This window comes from Amia ocellicauda, chromosome 3 (genome assembly GCF_036373705.1).
Source record: "Amia ocellicauda isolate fAmiCal2 chromosome 3, fAmiCal2.hap1, whole genome shotgun sequence".
Lineage (NCBI taxonomy): Eukaryota > Metazoa > Chordata > Actinopteri > Amiiformes > Amiidae > Amia > Amia ocellicauda.
Genome location: NC_089852.1, coordinates 13,556,220 through 13,575,111, shown reverse-complemented (window position 1 = coordinate 13,575,111; position 18,892 = coordinate 13,556,220). Strand labels below are relative to the sequence as shown.

Below are 18,892 nucleotides of genomic sequence, written 5' to 3'. Positions count from 1 at the left end.
AAAATCCCAGTAACTGAGCAGATTGTGAAATACTCAGACCGGCCCGTCTGGCACCAACAACCATGCCACGCTCAAAATTGCTTAAATAACCTTTCTTTCCCATTCAGACATTCAGTTTGGAGTTCAGGAGATTGTCTTGACCAGGACCACACCCCTAAATGCATTGAAGCAACTACCATGTGATTGGTTGGTTAGATAATTGCATTAATGAGAAATTGAACAGGTGTTCCTAATAATCCTTTAGGTGAGTGTATATATATATACACACGATTGGACATAGTTCATGGAATAACAGAAGGTAAAACAATAATAATAATAATAATAAAACAAATATTTTAAGGAAAACATTATGGGGAAAAAATCTCAATGAGTACCAGAATCAAGCAAGAGTCTTTTTGCAGTTTTAAAAAAAATAAGTATTATTTTTTCTTAGCAGACACCCTTCTCCAGGGCTACTGTTACAATATATCACATTATTTTTAACATACAATTTCCCATTTATACAGCAGGGTTTTTACTGGAGCAATAATTTGTAAGTCGCCCTGTACAACAGCGTCTGCTAAGAAATAAATAATAATAATAATAATAATAATAATAATAATAATAATAATAATCTAGGTAAAGCACCTTGCTCAAGGGTACAGCAGCAGTGTCCTCCACCTGGGACTGAACCCACAACCACAACTCCACACTGCTGCCCTATATCAGCACTGCCGTCCACCGGAAGTCACAGTGCTCTCGGAGGACAGTGTCACACGGAACTGTGCTCCACAGTTTTAACAGGAGAGACAGGGAAACCTATAGAAGAGTGAAGTTAGAGGGAAGAGAAACTGTGAAAACAAAGCAGCACAGGGACCTTTCCTGACCCATCCACTGCTTCTCACCTAGGGCTCAGGAGCTGCTTAACACAACCCTTGAATACAGCACATTGTAGATCTTGAAAAACTGGACCCGGACAAAAGAATGGATGAATAATTATATATATTAAAAAAAAGATTTCCATAAAATATTAGCATTGAGTGTTCATTGTTCAGTTGGGGTTGCTTGTCCCCGAAGTTGGCAGGCCGGTCCTCAGAGAGGCATGGGCAAGGAAGGTTCTGGCAGTGTATCCCGCATCCTTCTGCAGCGCCTGGCCTCGCCCATCTGTCCCCCATTAACACTTTAAGATGCTCATAATTGGCGGCTGCAGGAAACACACACCTCTCCCACACTCACACCCACACACACTCACACACGCTCTCCCCCCACCCCTCTGTAGAATTCAACAGCAGACCATTAAAGGTCCATTTCACAGCCATCTCGGTTACTCATGGATCGGAGATCAGCTCGAAACACCATCATCCCTAAGTTTGTGCTCGAACAGCCCCGCATTCACTCACTGCTCGGTTCAGAAGGAAGTTTAGAGATTTCTGCACTGAGGTCTCATTGAGGGTTGGCTTGAGTGTGATGCTGATGACACCAGTGTCTGGGGTTCAATCCCCATCCACTGCCACAGTACCCATCTGGCCAGCAGGGTAAGTCATGGCCCCTTTTATACACATTAGGTGGTCCACTGATGGATTAACAATATCAGGAGATAAGTATATAGCGGCACTGCTAAGAAGAGGACAAAATGAAGAGGACGCTAATCTTATATAGGCCTCTTGCTGATGATTGCATCAGTGTGTGATAAACAAAAACAACTGTATAGTTACCAGCTTCACAAGGCAATGTGACACAAAGCCACTTTCAGCCTGTCTTTAAGTTGCCCAGACAGTTTCTGCCTTTTGTCTGAAAGAAGCTGTCACAATGCAGCAGTGTTTCAGATTGACGGTGGTAAAGAATATCTCCCCTCTGGGATATTTTTTTGTGCAAACAGCTGCTTTGAGATCCTTGGGCTGCAAACTAAGTCACCAGTGGTGTCCAGTTTTTCATTTTTAATCCAAACACTCAACACACTCTCCTGTCTCCCTTTCACACTGTTGTACACACTTACCCTTCCACACTCACAACCCACCCCCCATCAGTAATTAACATCCTCAAAGCAAACACGTTATGATGCCTCACAATATGTTTTAAGTACTCATTGGTCCGTACAGTAACGGTCTCATGCGTGATGCGTTCCAAGTCTCTGGCTGGCAGGCCCTCCCTACCTCCCTCCCTCCATCAGTTTGTCTTTTTCACTCTCTCTCTCTCTCTCTCTCTCTCTCTGTCTCTGTCTCAGTCTCTCCTTGGTTGGCTGCCACCCTGTGCCCAGTGAAGGCCCCCCGCCCTACATGATAATGCGTGGCTCGGGCACGGACTCCGCGATGGACTTGTGAGGCAGAACGTTGGCTCCGTTCAGGTAGAGCTCGTCATTCACGATCACGTCCTCGCCCAGGACCGTCACGTTCTCCATCCGCACCTGAGAGACACACAGGCCGTCACTGAAGGGACCACACCAGTACACCCACACTTGGGCCGCGCGCCGAGACAGTATAAAAGGGAGGCAAGCATAGCAGAGACAGTGACGGGGGAGAGTGTAGAGAGAGACAGACAGATGAGAGAGAGGAGTGAGCCAGTGTGTAGCATAGATAGAGAGAAACTGTGCAGGGCAGAGAGAGACAGCAACACAATTGACAGAGCCAGACAGTAGGGAAAGGGCAAAGAGAGACAGTAACAGTGATGTATAGAACTAGATAAAGGTGCTATTTTTCCTTGCAGAAGGTTACCTAATGTTATGTTAATAAGTACTGCACTGGCACATTGATTGAGCGATTAAACGGTACAGTGAAGGTCTGAGTTAATACAGAATGGCTGAGTGATTATTCATTCTTTATTGTTGTATAAAAGACAAATCCATAAGAGGAATGCAGCTTAAAGAAAAGAGCGGCAGTGAGACAGTGCAGAGAGAGACCGTAACGCAGCTAAGAGAGAGCGAGACAGGGAGACAGAAGAGCAGCAGATGACATGACTCTAGGGCTGTGTTGGTAGGAGTTGTATGCATGTGCAGCAGTGTGAGTGTGTGTGTGTGAGTGTGTGTGTGTGTGTGTCGTCAGTGACTCATGGTGAACAGCAGCGCTCACAGTAAGTCACTCAGAGGAGACAGACAGCAGTGTGGCAGACTCACCCACTGGCCCACTGAGGAGCTCCAGCCAATGATGCAGGACTCCAGCCAGGAGTGGGAGCGCACGCGGGCGCTCTTCAGCACCGTGCAGCGCTTGATCCGCACCCCATCCTCCAGGACCACCCCCGCCCCCAGAGTCACATTGGGCCCTATGGTGCAGTTCTCCCCAATCTGAGCAGTGGGGTCCTAGGGAGAGGGAGAGAAGAGGGTGTGCAGGAGAGTTTATAATGCTGCAGTCTCTCTTGGCAAAACTGAGACACCAGTGCACTGTTGGTGTCCTGACAGCAATTAGGCCTCGTCAAGGTCAAAATCTGTCCTTCAAAAAACACAACAACAAAAGTGCAGCTGTTTCATATGTTTATATGGCTGGTTGACTTTCAAACATGGAGCGGTCTCAGAGTACTCTGAGCAATTTGTATACAGCGTTCAAGCTGGCAAGATTGTTGCCTCCTCTCTGATCTCCAATTTGTCTTCACAGGTTCGCATCGTGATTTACCAAAGCAGTGGGCACGGGGTCAGAGCTGTCGACCAATTCTCTCTCACGGAGTCTACAGCACAGTTTCTCAATATCACTTGTTTTAGTTTTAGTTATGTTTTACACAGATTGCCGATTTAGGTTTGGATTGCAAAGTTTGTGAATCTTGAAATAAGACAACAACTAGTCAATTAAATAACTCTGGTTCCTTCAAACATCATTGGGAAAACACTGGCATTCTGGTAAATTATGAGCTCATGATGCCCTCTTGTGGACAAAGTGTAAAATGGGCAACAGCTAAATGGTGACAGGTGTCTGCTTTTGTTCTTGGTCAATATACACATAAAACTTAGATTTTTTCAGCACTTGTTGTTATTTAAAGATGAGATTGTGAATGGTGCTGTGAGTATCCAGATCCAAATTTAACATTTTCTTTGCAGTTCCTAAATGAATTAGGATGGTTTATGAGCCCATGGAGGCAGTGCTGGAAGTGCAACCCTAATTTGAGGTTTCAGAAAGGGATTCCTTGGACGGTCTGGGGTTCTCCCTGCCTGTGGAAAAAACCCTAGGACAGAGTGCCCTCTCATCTTACTCACCACCAGTACATTGCCCACAAAGCCCGGCCCGGTGCGTAGCCTGTCTGGGCTGTGCTGCCTCACTGACTGCAGGTACATACACATCCCTGTCAGGAAATCCTTGGGTTGACCAATGTCCATCCAGAACCCTGCCCATATAACACACCGCACACACACAATTATTTTTGACAGCTTTTGCATGCAAATAGAAATATCCTCCAATTATCTTAAAAGGTTAGAATGTATCAGGAGGCAGGATGGGAAATAGAAATTACATTTTAGGGTCTAAACATCTTTTGTTGCTGGATCTAGGAGATGTACTGACAGCCAGCCAGCCAGCAGGAGAAAAGGAGTGGGCAGATAAAGACACACCGAGACACAGAGAGCCAACACAACTCATGCACAAAGTCAGAAAGGGATCACAGAGGCTAGAAACAAGACAGCAAGACAAACATACAAAAGGTGTACATGTTCCAAATAAAAAAAAAAGACTATGAATTGAATTATTAGTTTGGGAGCTTACTAAAATTATGCTTACATGGTTGTCATATGTTAATAGTATCTTTTATATAGTATCTAATAGTCTCTTTATGGTGGGAGTAGCGAAATGTACGCTATATTTGCTAAACTTTGCTCCGTGGGGAGAACACATTTACAGTAGATGAAATAGGCTGCTAGTAAGTAATGTATCCCGAAATTATTTCATAAAGGATTCCATTGAGTGAGCTTTAACAGCATAGCTGGGTAGTTATTTATCAATCTCCCATGGATCTTTGTGTGAAGAAATGATGTAGGCAACTGCAATAAATCTCACGCTTCGATCAGTAACACACAGCTAATTTTCCATGATATGTTTTGGTTACCCCTAAGGATACACAACATTATAATCACTGCTCCTTACCACTCTTTCTACAGCTGAAAATATAATTGAATGTACTCAGTGGTGCGATATTAATATGAACCGCTTTATCCAGTGCACAAACGCCTGCTGTGAACCTTGGGTCAATCGGTTAACTTTTATTATTTCCATGAACAAGCCTGGAAATTATATTTGCCATTTTCCAGGACATAGAAGAACCCTGCCTAGGCAATGGTAATAAACTAGCGAGTCTGACAGCCCCAGTACCAGTAGGGGTCCGGTGTGTGTGGCTGGCGTTCTCACCCTGGAGCTCCATGGCATACAGGTGTCCCTCCTGAGCCATCACTGGGAAGATCTCCTTCTCGATGGAGGTGGGCCTGAGCTGTAAGCAGAGAAAGGAGACAGGAAGATAAGTGGCTCACATAATGGCGCTCTGAAAAGCCCCAGGTGATGGCTGTGTGTCTATTGAGTGCAGCCTAATAGAAATACCAAGCCAAGAATTACAATCAGCAGTTCCTATTTGAGAACGGGAGCGGCCCTGACCTGGATCCTGTTGAGCATGGTGGGGCTGAAGATGTACATGCCGGCGTTGATCTTGTTGGACACGAAGACCTGGGGCTTCTCCACAAAGCGGTGGATGCGACCGCTCTCCCCCTCGTACACCACCACACCGTACTTGGAAGGCTCCTCCACCTTGGTCACCTGCATAACACAGAGGGGTGAAACACTGCCACGGCACACTGCTGCGACCCACACCAGAGAGATACAGGTCAGTGGGTGGCCCTCTAAGACCAACTGAATCCTAATCCGAATTATCAGATCTTCGACTAAGGGTAAAAAGCCCAGTCTCTCTCATGCAAAGCTGTGGAGAACCAGGTGGTTGAAGGTTAGTGGGACTAGGAGAGATGGCCACACTCACCACAATGGTGCCCTCCTTGCCATGGTGCTTGTGGAACTTCAGCATGTCCTCAAAGGGGAAGTCACAGATGACATCGCTGTTGAGCACAAAGAAGGGCTCCTCGCTGTCTGTCAGCAGCTCTCTGGCCAGGGCTAAGGGCCCCGCTGTAACACACAAATAAACATTACTAGAACCACCACCACACCTGGGTACCACAGCCCTGGTTCCTGCACTGGGCACTGAGCCAGCATCAGTCCATCAACTCAGCACTGCCATGGTCGCAAGCTAACAACCCCCCAGCCAGCACACACACAACCATCTCCTGTGCTGCTTCAGAGTAGACTCTCTCAGATGGTTATGTTCAGTCTTGTAGGTGATGTACTGCCTGCTAGTTCTGAGCTAACTATGTGTTCTAAGCCAGGCACTTCTTGGCTGACAGCAGTCTTTTCACCTGCCCCCTCAACAGTGATTGTATCTTACCTGTTCCCAACGGCTCTTTCTCATGGGAGAGGGAGATTCGGATCCCTAACTGCAAGACAGAGAAAAAGAGACACTAAACACAGTGAACCATGGAAATTGCAGGAAAACAGCCTAAAGTCACAGTAAAAAGTTACGTTAAAGTTAAAGGGGTAGATTCAATAATAGGAGTGGGGTTAAGCTGCAATAAGGAAATATAAATGCATGTTTACAGACAAACAAAATCTCTGTATGAAATCAGGCAGCAAAAAAGTGCAGTAGCCAACCGTAATTCAGTATACATATCCTGTATAGTGTTATCAATTTCATTGGCAGATCCTTATTTTTATGTTTTAAAGACTCAGATCAGGTTTATCACAAGTTGTTGTCTGAGTGGGAGCCAACTTGTGACACTGTGATATTATACTGTCAAAGTAATACTATCACTAAACATTTGACTAATAACAAACAGTTTTAAAAGGAAAAGCAATACACTATGCCATTATAATATCACTATACACAAAAAAGCAAAGAAACCGATGACAATACTATTCTGATAATCTTTTAAACATGTTCCACTAAGGAAAGAAAAGAAAGGGAAACTGCTGGTAGGAAAGTGCTGAAATGTTTGTACCTCAATGCCAGGAGTATAAGGAACAAGATGTTAGACATAGAGCCACAGTGCTGGCGTATGACTGTGAGTGACAGAAACAGTGCTTACAGAAAATGATGGGGATGAATACAAGTTGAAAGGATACACACAGTTTAGGAGGGACAGGCAATATCAAAGAGGTGGTTAACTCATATATTCAGAAAGATGTTGCATTGTACAGTGTGATCATGACTGCATGTAGCAAGGATGTGGCTGTTATAATGGGGGATTTAAATTTCCCAAACATAGACTGAGAAAGCCCAGTTGGGACTACAGAAGCAGAAATTGAAATGGTTGAGATGGTAAATGACTGTCCTCTAACTCAATTTGTCAGAGAACCAACCAGAGAGAGTGCATGCATTGACTTGATCTTTTCAAATGACCAAGATAAGAGTCAGAGGGACACTTGGCAAACTGTGATCACAATATGGTTAGCTTTGAGGCATACTTCCAAAAAACAAGGACCAAGTCTAAAACAAAGGTCTAAAATTTTAGAAAAGCAAACCTTGAAGGTATGAGGCGGCACATAGAAGAGTAAGACTGGAGCACACTGGATACAGATTCAGTTGAAAATGGATGGTTATATTTTAAGAATATACTACTTGAGTCTCAGGAGCAATTTGTACCAAAACTGATCAAATTGAGGACCAAAAAACATTGGCCAAAATGGTTCAATAGAAGTATGCCAAAAAACATCAAGAGAAAGAAAATGTTGTATAGCGCATACAAAAGGGATAGAGACAAAACTAAATACAAAGAGTATGTTGAACTTCAAAGAGATCTTAAGAAAGGGATCAGGAAAGCAAAGAGGTAAATCGAAAGAAACATAGCTCTTGGAGCTAAAATTAATGCTAACAGCTTTTTTCAATATTACAACAGCAAGCGGTCAATAAAGGAGGAAGGAGGATGTGAAACAGCTAAAGGGCAAAAATGGAAGTATCTTGGAAAATGCACAAGATGTGGCAAATGTTCGAAATGAGTATTGCACAGAGGTTTTTACAAAAGAAAAAATGGATAACATGCCACAGGTTAACAACTAGTCCAGTCAAACCCTAAGAGAGATCAGGATAAATGAGGAGGAGGTACTAAAGGGACTAGCAGAATTAAAATCAAACCAATCACCTGGGCCAGATGGTATATTTCCAACAGTACTTAAAGAAATGAGGGAAATTATTTATAACCCGCTAACTCAAATATTCCAAATGACACTTAGAACAGGGGATGTGCCAACTGACTGGAAGACAGCAAATGTCATACCAATCCACAAGAAAGGGGACAAAACTGAGCCAGGAAATTACAGACCAATCAGTCTCACCTGCATATTATTATTATTATTTTTATTTCTTGGAAGACGCCCTTATCCAGGGCGACTTACAACATACAGTGCAAAAATACAGTAAGTACAAGGTATCACTTGTAAAATGTTGGAAAAAATAGAACATAACATAGGGGAGCATCTTAATGAAAAACATATTCTTGGAGATATTCAACATGGGTTTAGACGAGGCAGATCATGTCTTACTAATTTATTAGAATTTTTTGAACATGCAACTGCAGCTGTAGATCGTGTGAAAGCATATGATACGATATACTTAGATTTTCAAAAAGCTATTGATGAGGTTCCACACCAAAGACTGATCCTCAAATTGGAAGCTGTAGGCATTCAGGGTAATGTAAGTAGATGGATTATGAACTGATTGATGTGTAGGAAACAAAGGGTGTCAATTAGAGGAGTTGCTTCTAACTGGAGTGAGGTTGTTAGTGGAGTTCCACAGGGATCAGTACTAGGGCCTTTGCTTTTTCTAATCTATATTAATGATCTGGACTCTGGGATAGTTAGCAAACTTGTCAAATTTGCAGATGATACTAAAATAGGTGGCTCAGCAGATACAATCTCAGGAGCACAGGTTATTCAAAGGGACTTAGATAATATTCAGTTGTGGGCCGACACCGGACAGATGAAATTCAATGTGGACAAGTGCAAGGTATTACATGCAGGTAACAAAAATGTCCACTATAATTACACTATGGGAAGAATAGAACTAGATGAAGTAACGCATGAGAAAGACCTAGGAGTCTATGTGGACTCCTCACTTTCTCCATCCAAACAATGTGGGGAAGCAATAAAAAAGGCAAACAGGATGTTAAGGGTATATTGTCAAAAGTGTAGAATTTAAAACAAGGGCAGTGATGTTCAGACTGTACAATGCACTAGTTAGAGCTCATCTGGATACTGTGTACAGTTCTGGGCTCCACACTTCAAGAAAGATATCGCTGCTCTAGAGGCAGTTCAGAGGAGAGCAACCAGACTTATTCCAGGTCTGAAGGGAATGTCCTACTGAGAGACTGAGGAACTGAACCTTTTCACCCTGGAACAGAGGAGACTATGTGGGGACTTGATTAAAGTCTTCAAAATCACGAAAGGCATCGACCACATCAAACCATAGGAGCGTTTCCAGATCAGCAGGGACATACGCACGCGGGGACACAAGTGGAAATTGGGCTCCAAGGCATTCAAAACAGAAAACAGGAGATACTTCTTCACACAGAGAGTTGTCACAATCTGGAACAAACTCACCAGCGATGAGGTTGAAGATGAAAATTTGGGAACATTTTACGATAGACTGGATAGTATCCTCGGATCACTCAGTTATTAATGGACACCAAACGAGCACGATGGGTCCAATGGCCTCCTCTCGTTTGTAAACTTTCTTATGTTCTTATGAATAGGGTCAGAACTAGGAGATGTAAACTGCATGTTTTTATTGTGTCTGTGGATGAGGGAGGTCACAGTCTTACTGTGCTACTGTTCTGTGCCATAGTTCAACCTTGATACCCAGAACAACAGGGTCTGATTAGAACCAGTTTTTACAAGCAGTTTTGGGGTAATACATCATATGAAGTCCCAGTACATGTCAACGTCAAATGTGCTCATACTTGACCATATATGGGTACTACGCCGGAGTTGTCAGGCAGAAAGAAGCAGACTTGTGAGCACATGGCTCTTGTTATGTCTTGTCCTGCCAGCATAAAAATGCTTGTACTTCTTACTTATTTGTAACGGACCCATGAATGGTCCCTGTTGCAGTTGCTCATAATAAATTCCTTTTATAGACCCAACATCTCTTACTCCGGATTATTATGGACTCTTCACCAGTTTCCACTCTGAGCCCACCCTTTTCTTATCAAACACCTTAGTCCCTTTCCCACAACCCCCACCCCCAAGCTGCATACCCTTTCCTCCTGGGCCTTCATCTCCTTCTCCAGCAACTCTGACATGTAGCTGACAGCCAGGATCACATGGTTCACCCCCGCCTGTCAAGAGAGAGAAACAAATCAATTAATATATAATAACACACTTATAGAATTTAAAGAAAAACAAATCTTGCCACGCTTAGTATTTCAACTGGTGAAGATTATTATTATTATTATTAAGGACAAAACTTGGGTGATTGACAACAGAGCAAAATAGATTAATGAAAAACAGGCTCAATGTTGCAACTGGTGCAAACTAAACTGTTATCTAGCATTTAAGTGTGGGTGGTTTCCAGTCACTACCTCAAAATATTACTATATAGAATAGTACAGTATACAGTAAAGAAGAGAAGCAGGATTGTTCCATTAAACATTTTGGTGCAAATAGTGTGTGTAAGGAAGAGTGAAGGGGTACTGTTGTGTATGTGGGATGAGATGCCCTTAATGCTGCAGTGATGATAGCTTCAGATTACAGAAGGCAAGTGAGAACATCAGCTGACCTTCACCAGGGCTTCTACTTGGTGCAGCAAGATGGGCTTGTTGCAGAAATCCACCAACGGCTTGGGCACGCTGAGGGTCAGGGGGCGGAGTCTCGTCCCATAGCCACCAACCAGGATCAGTGCCTTCATCTTGAACTGTAAGAGAGGCAGAGACAGCAGAAGTCAAGAAGAGCAGGCACCTCAATTTTAACTGGGCCTGGGACAGATATTGATCACTTTATTTTCATTTGTGAGTTTTATTGAGAACTCCACAAGAGAGATGTTGGTCTGAATTGTCTGTTAAATAATAACAACAATTGACCATATTTTGCCAGTTTTTAATATACATCACAATTCAACAATATCCTATCTCTGGAGATCTCATTTGTGAAACCAGGGTGGCTCAAGTTATAGAAGGAAACATTACAGACCACTGATTCCACCTCTATGTAGACAACACTGTAGTACATTACAATTGCCAGATCACAATATTTGGGATGTAGTTCATTATTTATGCTTAGTCTTTTTTGCAGTAAGACCACAATCAATGCTAAAAGAATAAAAACATTAAGTATCGCTAAGTCACCGCTTCCTACACTAGGAGGATGGGGAGGAATTAAAATGTACAACTCAGTTAAGAGTACTACAAGTTACAGATGATTTGAAGACACTTTTAGGTTTTCTAGATCGCATAAAACAATGATTATTATTATTATTATTATTATTGTGTATTAATATTATAGTTTAATAGTATGTATATAGCGAAGACTGAAAAATAAGCATTATATGTATGTCTTTATGATGAACACACGATAAACTACACTCACCAAACGGTGTAAGAGTGCCTCCTAGCGGTTAATCACCTGGTTGAAATATAATCGTATATAGCCGATTGAATACCCATTGTGTGCAAAGACAGTAGATACTACCCAGTTCCTGTGACATGACGTCAGATCACATGTATTTTTCAGTAATGTGAATCATCGGGGACATAATTGCTCGTGAAATACGAGTTTATCTGGTTGCCTTTCTTAAGAGCAAAAATGCAGTACATTTGTTGGCGATAGTCGAACACATTAAATACAGGATATTAGAGGAGGAAAGCCTTGATCTCAATCACGATTACTCCACAAACCTACCAATAATACAATACTACTACTATAGTAATAATATAGAGGCTGCGGAATTCCGGTTGAATGAATGAATCCAATGCACCAGTGTTGTGATTTGTTGTGCGGGCATAACATCGCAAGATATTCAGAAATGTTCCTGAAATCAGAAAATCCAGTACTATAACGACGTGATGATACACACACAGCGCAGTGTATGATGTGAACCAGACACACGACCAGTGGCAAATGACACGTTTCCTACAAACTCGTCCCATTTTCTGATTAATGACACCCGTACCAAGTTGTGCGATTTAAAGCAAAAGTGACTATCAAAGCGAACCCTGCGTTTAAGATTAGTTAAGTAATAACAGTAATAGTCATCACCATCACCATTAATATAATATCCCTCGGAAACTAACTCAAAGTCAACAGTCAAACTAAGTGACAATGACAATGTGTTGAGCTTTCTGCAATACACTCACCTGTCACCCGCCTGGTGTTTGTGCAATAAAAACAGAAATAGAGGAAATTAAGTTTAACTTATAGTTCCCAAGCTTGTATGAAAGCAATAATTTCGCTCTATTTCTTGAGTGACTGACACCTCGTACAGTAACTCCAGCCTTGGGGCGGGACCGCACCACAATACCATTGAGCAACAAGCACTGCGCAGTCTCGGGTCAGGGGTCATAGGCTCATACCACTCAGCGGGGGGGAGCGTTTATCTCCCACTGTGAAACACACAAGCGCAATGTTAGTCCACCTCACAGAGCCACTAATAAAACTATAATGATAACTATATAATTATTACGTTCATTTATTTGGGGTTTTATTTAATGAACGGTTACGTGTTTCGCTTTACATACCACAGGCACTACCACCTGGTCACCTAGCAACCGCTGGATGCCCAGCTGTCAGGAAGTGTTCAGGCTCGATGCTGAGCAGAGGAAACAGTAAAAGCACGTCGATGCCAAACTGTGCCCGATTATCTCTCAGCTGTGCAGGCTGCGACCGCTTTTCTGTCTATTTTCAAATCTAAATAATAAAAAACAAATGGTATATTACACATCCTGGTTAGGCCGCGCCACCTCCACCGCGTCTTGTCCAATCCGGGTAAAACAACGTGGCAAGGAGGAAGTAGAATCAGTTGTCCAATGGCATTTTGCTACGGTGACGCCGGACTTTCCGACTTACGTGTTATTTGTGTAGACCAATCAGAATGGGCAAAAAATTAAAGAGCCAGGACATCTTTCGAAGCTGTGTGAAACAGTGGTGATGACTAATTACACACACACAAACTGCAATGTGTGTCTTGAGTTTTGACATTTGTTTATGTATTATCATAAAGTATTTGAAATTAAATGCTTTAAATGTACTTTACCTACTTGGATTTATTTTAAATTGGTTGAACATTATTATTAAAGTAAGATATGTATGCAATATCATATATATATATATATATATATATATATATATATATATATATATATATATATATATTATATATATTGTAATTGTAATTTGTACTTCACTGTATTTTTGCACTTATGTTTTAAGTCGCCCTGGATAAGGGCGTCTGCCAAGAAATAAAATAAATAAAAAAATAAAAATAAAAATAAAATAAAAAATAATAATAATAATAAAATAATAATAATAATAATAATAATAATAATAATAATATCACATTATGTTTGCCATACAATTACCCATTTTACTAGAGAATTGAAGATAAAGTGCCTTGCTCAAGTGTTCAACATTAGTGTCCCCCAACTGGGATTTAACCCATAACCTTCCATTGAAAAGTGTAGAGCTTCATGCTTGAGGTATGCAATACACACAGCTAGATTGCACATGCCAGATAGGCAACTGCTTACACAGTCAACCCTATATCCCTTACTACACAGACAACTTGGTAAAGACCAATTAAATGTTTTTAAAGATGATATGGTGATTGTGGGGGAGCTAGGGGGAGCTGTGACCTATAATAACACATCCAATTAAACAATTTGTTTATCATGTGTAGTTAAGGTGCCCTAGAATTCTAAGACTTTTTAAATGTTTTTATTTTGAATTAAGGAAACGTAACATTGTAGGATACTGGAAGACCCCCCCCCCCAAAAAAAAAAAAAACTTTGTTTATATTACAAAAGTATATTTTCAGTATCATTTTAATTTTGGGATCTCTGTGAGGGGGGGGGGGGGGGGGGGGGAGAGAATAAAATCAAATTTTCCCCTGGTTCCATATCAATTTAGAAAAGTTCAAATTGCACATTTATTACTTTTAGTTTAGAGGTGACTTTAAAATCCTATGCTGAATCAAAAGGATCCTGCAATTATGGGTACAGGTGGTAACTCTGATGGTTAGTTAATTCTTCTTAAACTTCCAAGACCTCAAAATAATGTTTTAAATACAAATTCATAATTGTCACATAATACTCAGTACAGCACTATACAGAGTGAATGCATATTATACATATCCTGTGTAACACAATATAGATCAGTGGTCTCTAACCCTGGTCTTAGAGAACCCCTATCCAGCAGGTTTTGGAGGTCGCCCATTTATCACCATTAAACACCTGAATGTATTTAATTCCAAACAATGAAGCCAGTAGTTTGGTAAATGCAGTCATTAAAAAAAAACATCGGAACAATCCTCTGAACACCTTCAGACTCTTGAGTCAAGAAATCCAGTGGTTGAGTTGGTTAATTGATTAATTACTCCCATGTGTTCCCTGTATTTAGAAATTGGTGATTTAAGGTGACTTATAAGACCAAATGAATTGGGGCTCTCCAAGACCAGGTTGGAGACCACTCATATAGACTATATCCTGAAATTGTATACAATAGAAGCTCTGTATAAAATGGTTAAAAAAAATAAAATAAAAAAAAGGATCCATTTTAGTTTCCAAATATTGTATAAAACTAAGGGAAAGAAACCTCACCCAAGGCATATCTTGTAATTAGAATTAAGATCAAAGTTAAGAAATCTCTCTCTCTGGGATGTTGAAGGAAAAAAAAAACCTGCATTTTATAATTTTTTCCCTCCCAAGTTAATGTGGCATAACTAATATGCACAGAAGATCAAATGTGTCTGTGTTTTCCAAAAAAGAGCATTTGCTGAATCAATGAAAGGAAACACATTCTGTAAGTTCAATTCCTATGAGAGAAGTTGACCAAAAGGCCCCATGTGCACTGACACTTTAGAGCAGAATATGCATAAAATGTTTTATCCCATTATCTGCCAACTTAATTGGGCTCTGGGGACACATTTTGAATGGAGAATTTATTAATTTGCAGCCCACTTCAAATCAACTTCTTAAACAGCGACATAGAATTCCAATGTAACTCTTCCTTAGTGAACTCACCTATGAAAGTATTGTATCCAGAGAGATTCTTTGTGTCTTACCCAATCTTATCTGCTTTTGGCGCACATCCACCTCTGTATATCCCAGCGGGCATTCAGAACCAGACTGCTTGGCACAATCTTCACCTTCAGCATGTGACCGATTGGCGATGTCCAGAGAGACACACAATCATTCATGCCTAGCACAATTACACTTGTAACCATTTACCATTACTCGCTGCATTTTCCATTATATGCCTGTGAAGCCTAAGCGAGGATCTGTACAAAGCCTCCAAAGCCACTTGAACATAAACCAGTTTGAGGCCGTCACAGCGAACATGCTTGGTAACAAAAATGCCTGACTGAGAGTGCCTACGAGCAGAGGTGAATTTCAGGCTTGGCTGACTGATGCGATGTAGCTCCCGCAGTACAGTAAAGCTGGTTCGGCAGGAGTTTCCACTGGAGCGGAGTGGATGCCATCAGACAGGTAGAAACCTCACGCTGTACTGAACAGCCGAGAGCTAACTGCACTAACGTTGCCCAGACAAGATCTCAGGAGCAAGGTGCTTTCTCAATGGCAAGTAGTACATAGAGCAGGGCTATGAACTCAAGTCACCAGAGAACTGATTTATAACTGAACCCTTTTCTGTGCAGAACTGCACATGTGTATTGTGAGTACTTACAACACATTTAAAATTGAATCAGACGATGCCCAGAGCTCCATGTCTGCAATAACGTTAAACAGAATCCCACACAGATACTAAGGGGTTTATTGAAACTTGGGAACACTGGATCACTCTGAAGTGTTAAAAGATGGAATATGTAATACATAAATAAATAAATAAATAAAAATAAACCATGTTAAAAATGAAGACGGTTCCTAGTTCATGTGGTGCAACTCATTCTGTGTTGCATGAGATTAGTGTTATAAAGCAAAGGATGCATATATAATTTACTCTAAAATCTGCTACGAGCCAGCTGAATCAACGTAAAGAAGACTTTGGATAGGAAACACCTCTCTCATTCAATAAAAAGCGTACCAGATATAATAACAGGGATAATGGGATTAATGTGCAGCTCTGCTGATGTGGAGCTGTGGAGAGTGCTGCTTTGCTTACGGTACTGTCCCCATGTCTGTGGCCAGTCGATCGGTGTGTGTTGTACTGTAGAACAATAATGTGAATGCTGCAAATTCAAAACAACATAACAAAAGAGACAGGAGACTTTTTTTTTTTTTTTTTTTTTTTTTTAAATAAACATTTTTTGATCACATTCAAAGTTGTCATAAAGATGTCATATTATAATTCCTCTTAAAAAAATATCCATCCATGCAACCAAAAAAAAAAAAAAGATCCTTTGAATTTTTGGGGTAATATTTTTTTCTCTCTCTACTAATAATTTGATTTATTTCTATGGAAAGATTAACAATTAAACATCCACCACAGAGGAGGCCATTTTGACTTTTAACCAAACCCCTTTCCAGACTGTGGAATTCTGCGTTTAGGACTTCATTTGGCACGCCATTCTCTTCTCTGGCACAGACCTGGGCTTCACTGTAGCTGCAGATATAGACTAAACTCCTTTTGGAAGAATTACCAAATATACAGTATATGTATGTTTTTTTTTTTTGTTTTTTTTTAAACTTCACCAAAATAATAAGGCTTTGTTAAAACACCTTTAAATTATAAATAAATAAAATTCTTCACATTCGTTTTTCTGTTATAATTCTGTGTCCGTCTACCAAAGCATGCTGCTTAAAAAGACACATCCAAAGCACTGCAGGTCTGACTTCAAAATCCACAAGGACTGTCGTGGTGGCTAGGCTGCACTTGCAGCTACAGCACATTCAATGGATCCATTTTGCTTTCACCGAAAAGCATAAGGATTCTACAAGTCATCCTAGATGTGCAATATCACCTGTGAGTTTACAGCCACACTGCCTGCTCATTAGAGAAACCTCTACTCTGCGAGACGGCGCACAGGAACACACCAAAAAAGAATTGAGTCAAAGTTTAGTCAAGAGTCTGATCCCCTTCAAAATTACAAGAGGCAGGAAACGAGATGTTAAAAATGAAGCTGAAAATAATGTCCCAGTGCCTTGGAAGCCCTTCACGTATGGAGCTGTGGGCATTAGGAAAATTAAGTGAGGTCCACTGGCCTCAGTATAGCCACTAGCACAGATGGCCTGGAGACAACTTGGCACAGTTATGGAGAGAATCTGGACTGGAAGGGGACAGGATGTCATCAAACCCCATGGCACTGTCTCTCTTGGGGAGTTGGGCTGAGAGACGTTAGCTGGGGTAGCTTGTATTTCTACGTCTATGACACCAGGTCTTGTGTATTTTGATTCACTAATCATTTTTCAATTAAGCATGTTTAAAATGCTAATCTACAGTTGCACAGGCAAACACAGAATTAATTAATTTTGGTTTCTTAATTTTCAGTTACATTCCTTTTTTTTCCTTCTTCCTTAAGTAGATAAAATGAAAAAAGATGTGAAGATACACATTTGCTGTAAGAGGAATTGAAATGGCTCAGATACCACAAGGGATCATTTAAAATGTAAATCACTGGTATTCTGTCCCTTTTGGTAAAACCTTATTTAACCTTGTTGATTCAAGGTTAAAAATGAGCATCGAAAACTGTTAAAAAACATCACTGGTGCTGTCCAAGACAATGTCTGCTCCACATGAAGAGGATTCTTATCATGGATATAGATTTGCAAGGAGAAACTGAGTTGGCCAGTGATAAAGAACAGCACAGTGGAAAAAGACATACCCAACACTGTCCAGAATGTGCTTTGGACACAACCAAAAAAAATACTGATTTCAACACTTCTGAAGCCCTGGAGTATATGCCAGAGGAGGACATGACAGTGCGAAACATTGAAAACTAAAATAATAATAAAAATATATATGTAAAAACTCCACATTCTCAAAGTGGTTCCAGCTGCAGTGCAAAACTGTTCCACTTAACACAGAGAACAACCTAACCCAGCAACACTAATGATGAGCCCCTCTCCGGCTGCGGGCGGGATAGCGGAGAGAGCCGCTGAAGAAGAGAATGATCGTTTAGTCTCGTGTCCTTTTGTTGCTACATGTGCTGATGAAGTAGTAGAGTTCACTGTGTTTTTAAGCTCTCCAACCCTTAACCAAAAACACACATTAAAAAAAAAAAAAAAGAAAAGACGAAGAATCACACTTTTGTGGTTCTGATTCGGCTGTATAGTATGTGGTTTCTTTCTGGAACATCAGCACCCTTATCAGGACAGGCTGAACTAAATATCAGGGAGGATTGCCAGATATAAACTATGACAGCCAGAGAGAAGGGTAATCAGACTAAATGATGGACTACATTATCCTGTTCTATACATCGGTATAATTGAAATTACAATAACTAATGAATCTGAAAGGAAAGCAGAAAGAAAAAAAAAGAAAAGAAAAAAATACTACATAAAACGTGTGAACTGTATTATATTGTTTTTCATATAGTAAAGCTGTGGCATTTAACCTCAGGGAGCTGTAAAGGGAGTTTAACACAGATAAATGACTCTCCAGCTAGTAAAGCTTTCAGAACTACTTCCCACCAAAGCTGTTCCCCTTTCTAACCCTGACAGGAATACCTCACGGCCGTTGAGAAGATTTGTTGAGAAGATTTGTATTGAAGGGACGTCCCCCCCCCCCACCACCCACCAGCCAACCCACCC

The 18,892-nt window shown here is 41.0% G+C and overlaps 1 protein-coding gene across 3 annotated transcripts; it reads right to left on the bottom strand.

Annotated features, from left to right (window-relative positions):
- Positions 1 to 964: 964 nt before the first annotated feature.
- On the bottom strand, positions 965 to 12,931 carry gmppb (GDP-mannose pyrophosphorylase B). Of its 3 annotated transcripts, none has more exons than XM_066698268.1 (10): positions 12,909 to 12,931; positions 10,756 to 10,890; positions 10,235 to 10,315; positions 6,373 to 6,421; positions 5,914 to 6,056; positions 5,538 to 5,696; positions 5,298 to 5,376; positions 4,157 to 4,284; positions 3,089 to 3,271; positions 965 to 2,383 (listed from the first exon to the last, which is right to left on the bottom strand). In XM_066698268.1, the coding sequence occupies exons 2-10, from the start codon at positions 10,882 to 10,884 to the stop codon at positions 2,252 to 2,254; spliced, it is 1,083 nt and encodes a 360-aa protein (XP_066554365.1). In that variant the 5' UTR covers positions 10,885 to 10,890; positions 12,909 to 12,931; the 3' UTR covers positions 965 to 2,251. The 3 variants fall into 3 exon arrangements, with proteins under 3 accessions (XP_066554365.1, XP_066554364.1, XP_066554363.1); XM_066698267.1 differs by lacking the exon at positions 12,909 to 12,931 and adding an exon at positions 12,710 to 12,834; XM_066698266.1 differs by lacking the exon at positions 12,909 to 12,931 and adding an exon at positions 12,329 to 12,491.
- Between the last annotated feature and the right edge of the window lie 5,961 nt (positions 12,932 to 18,892).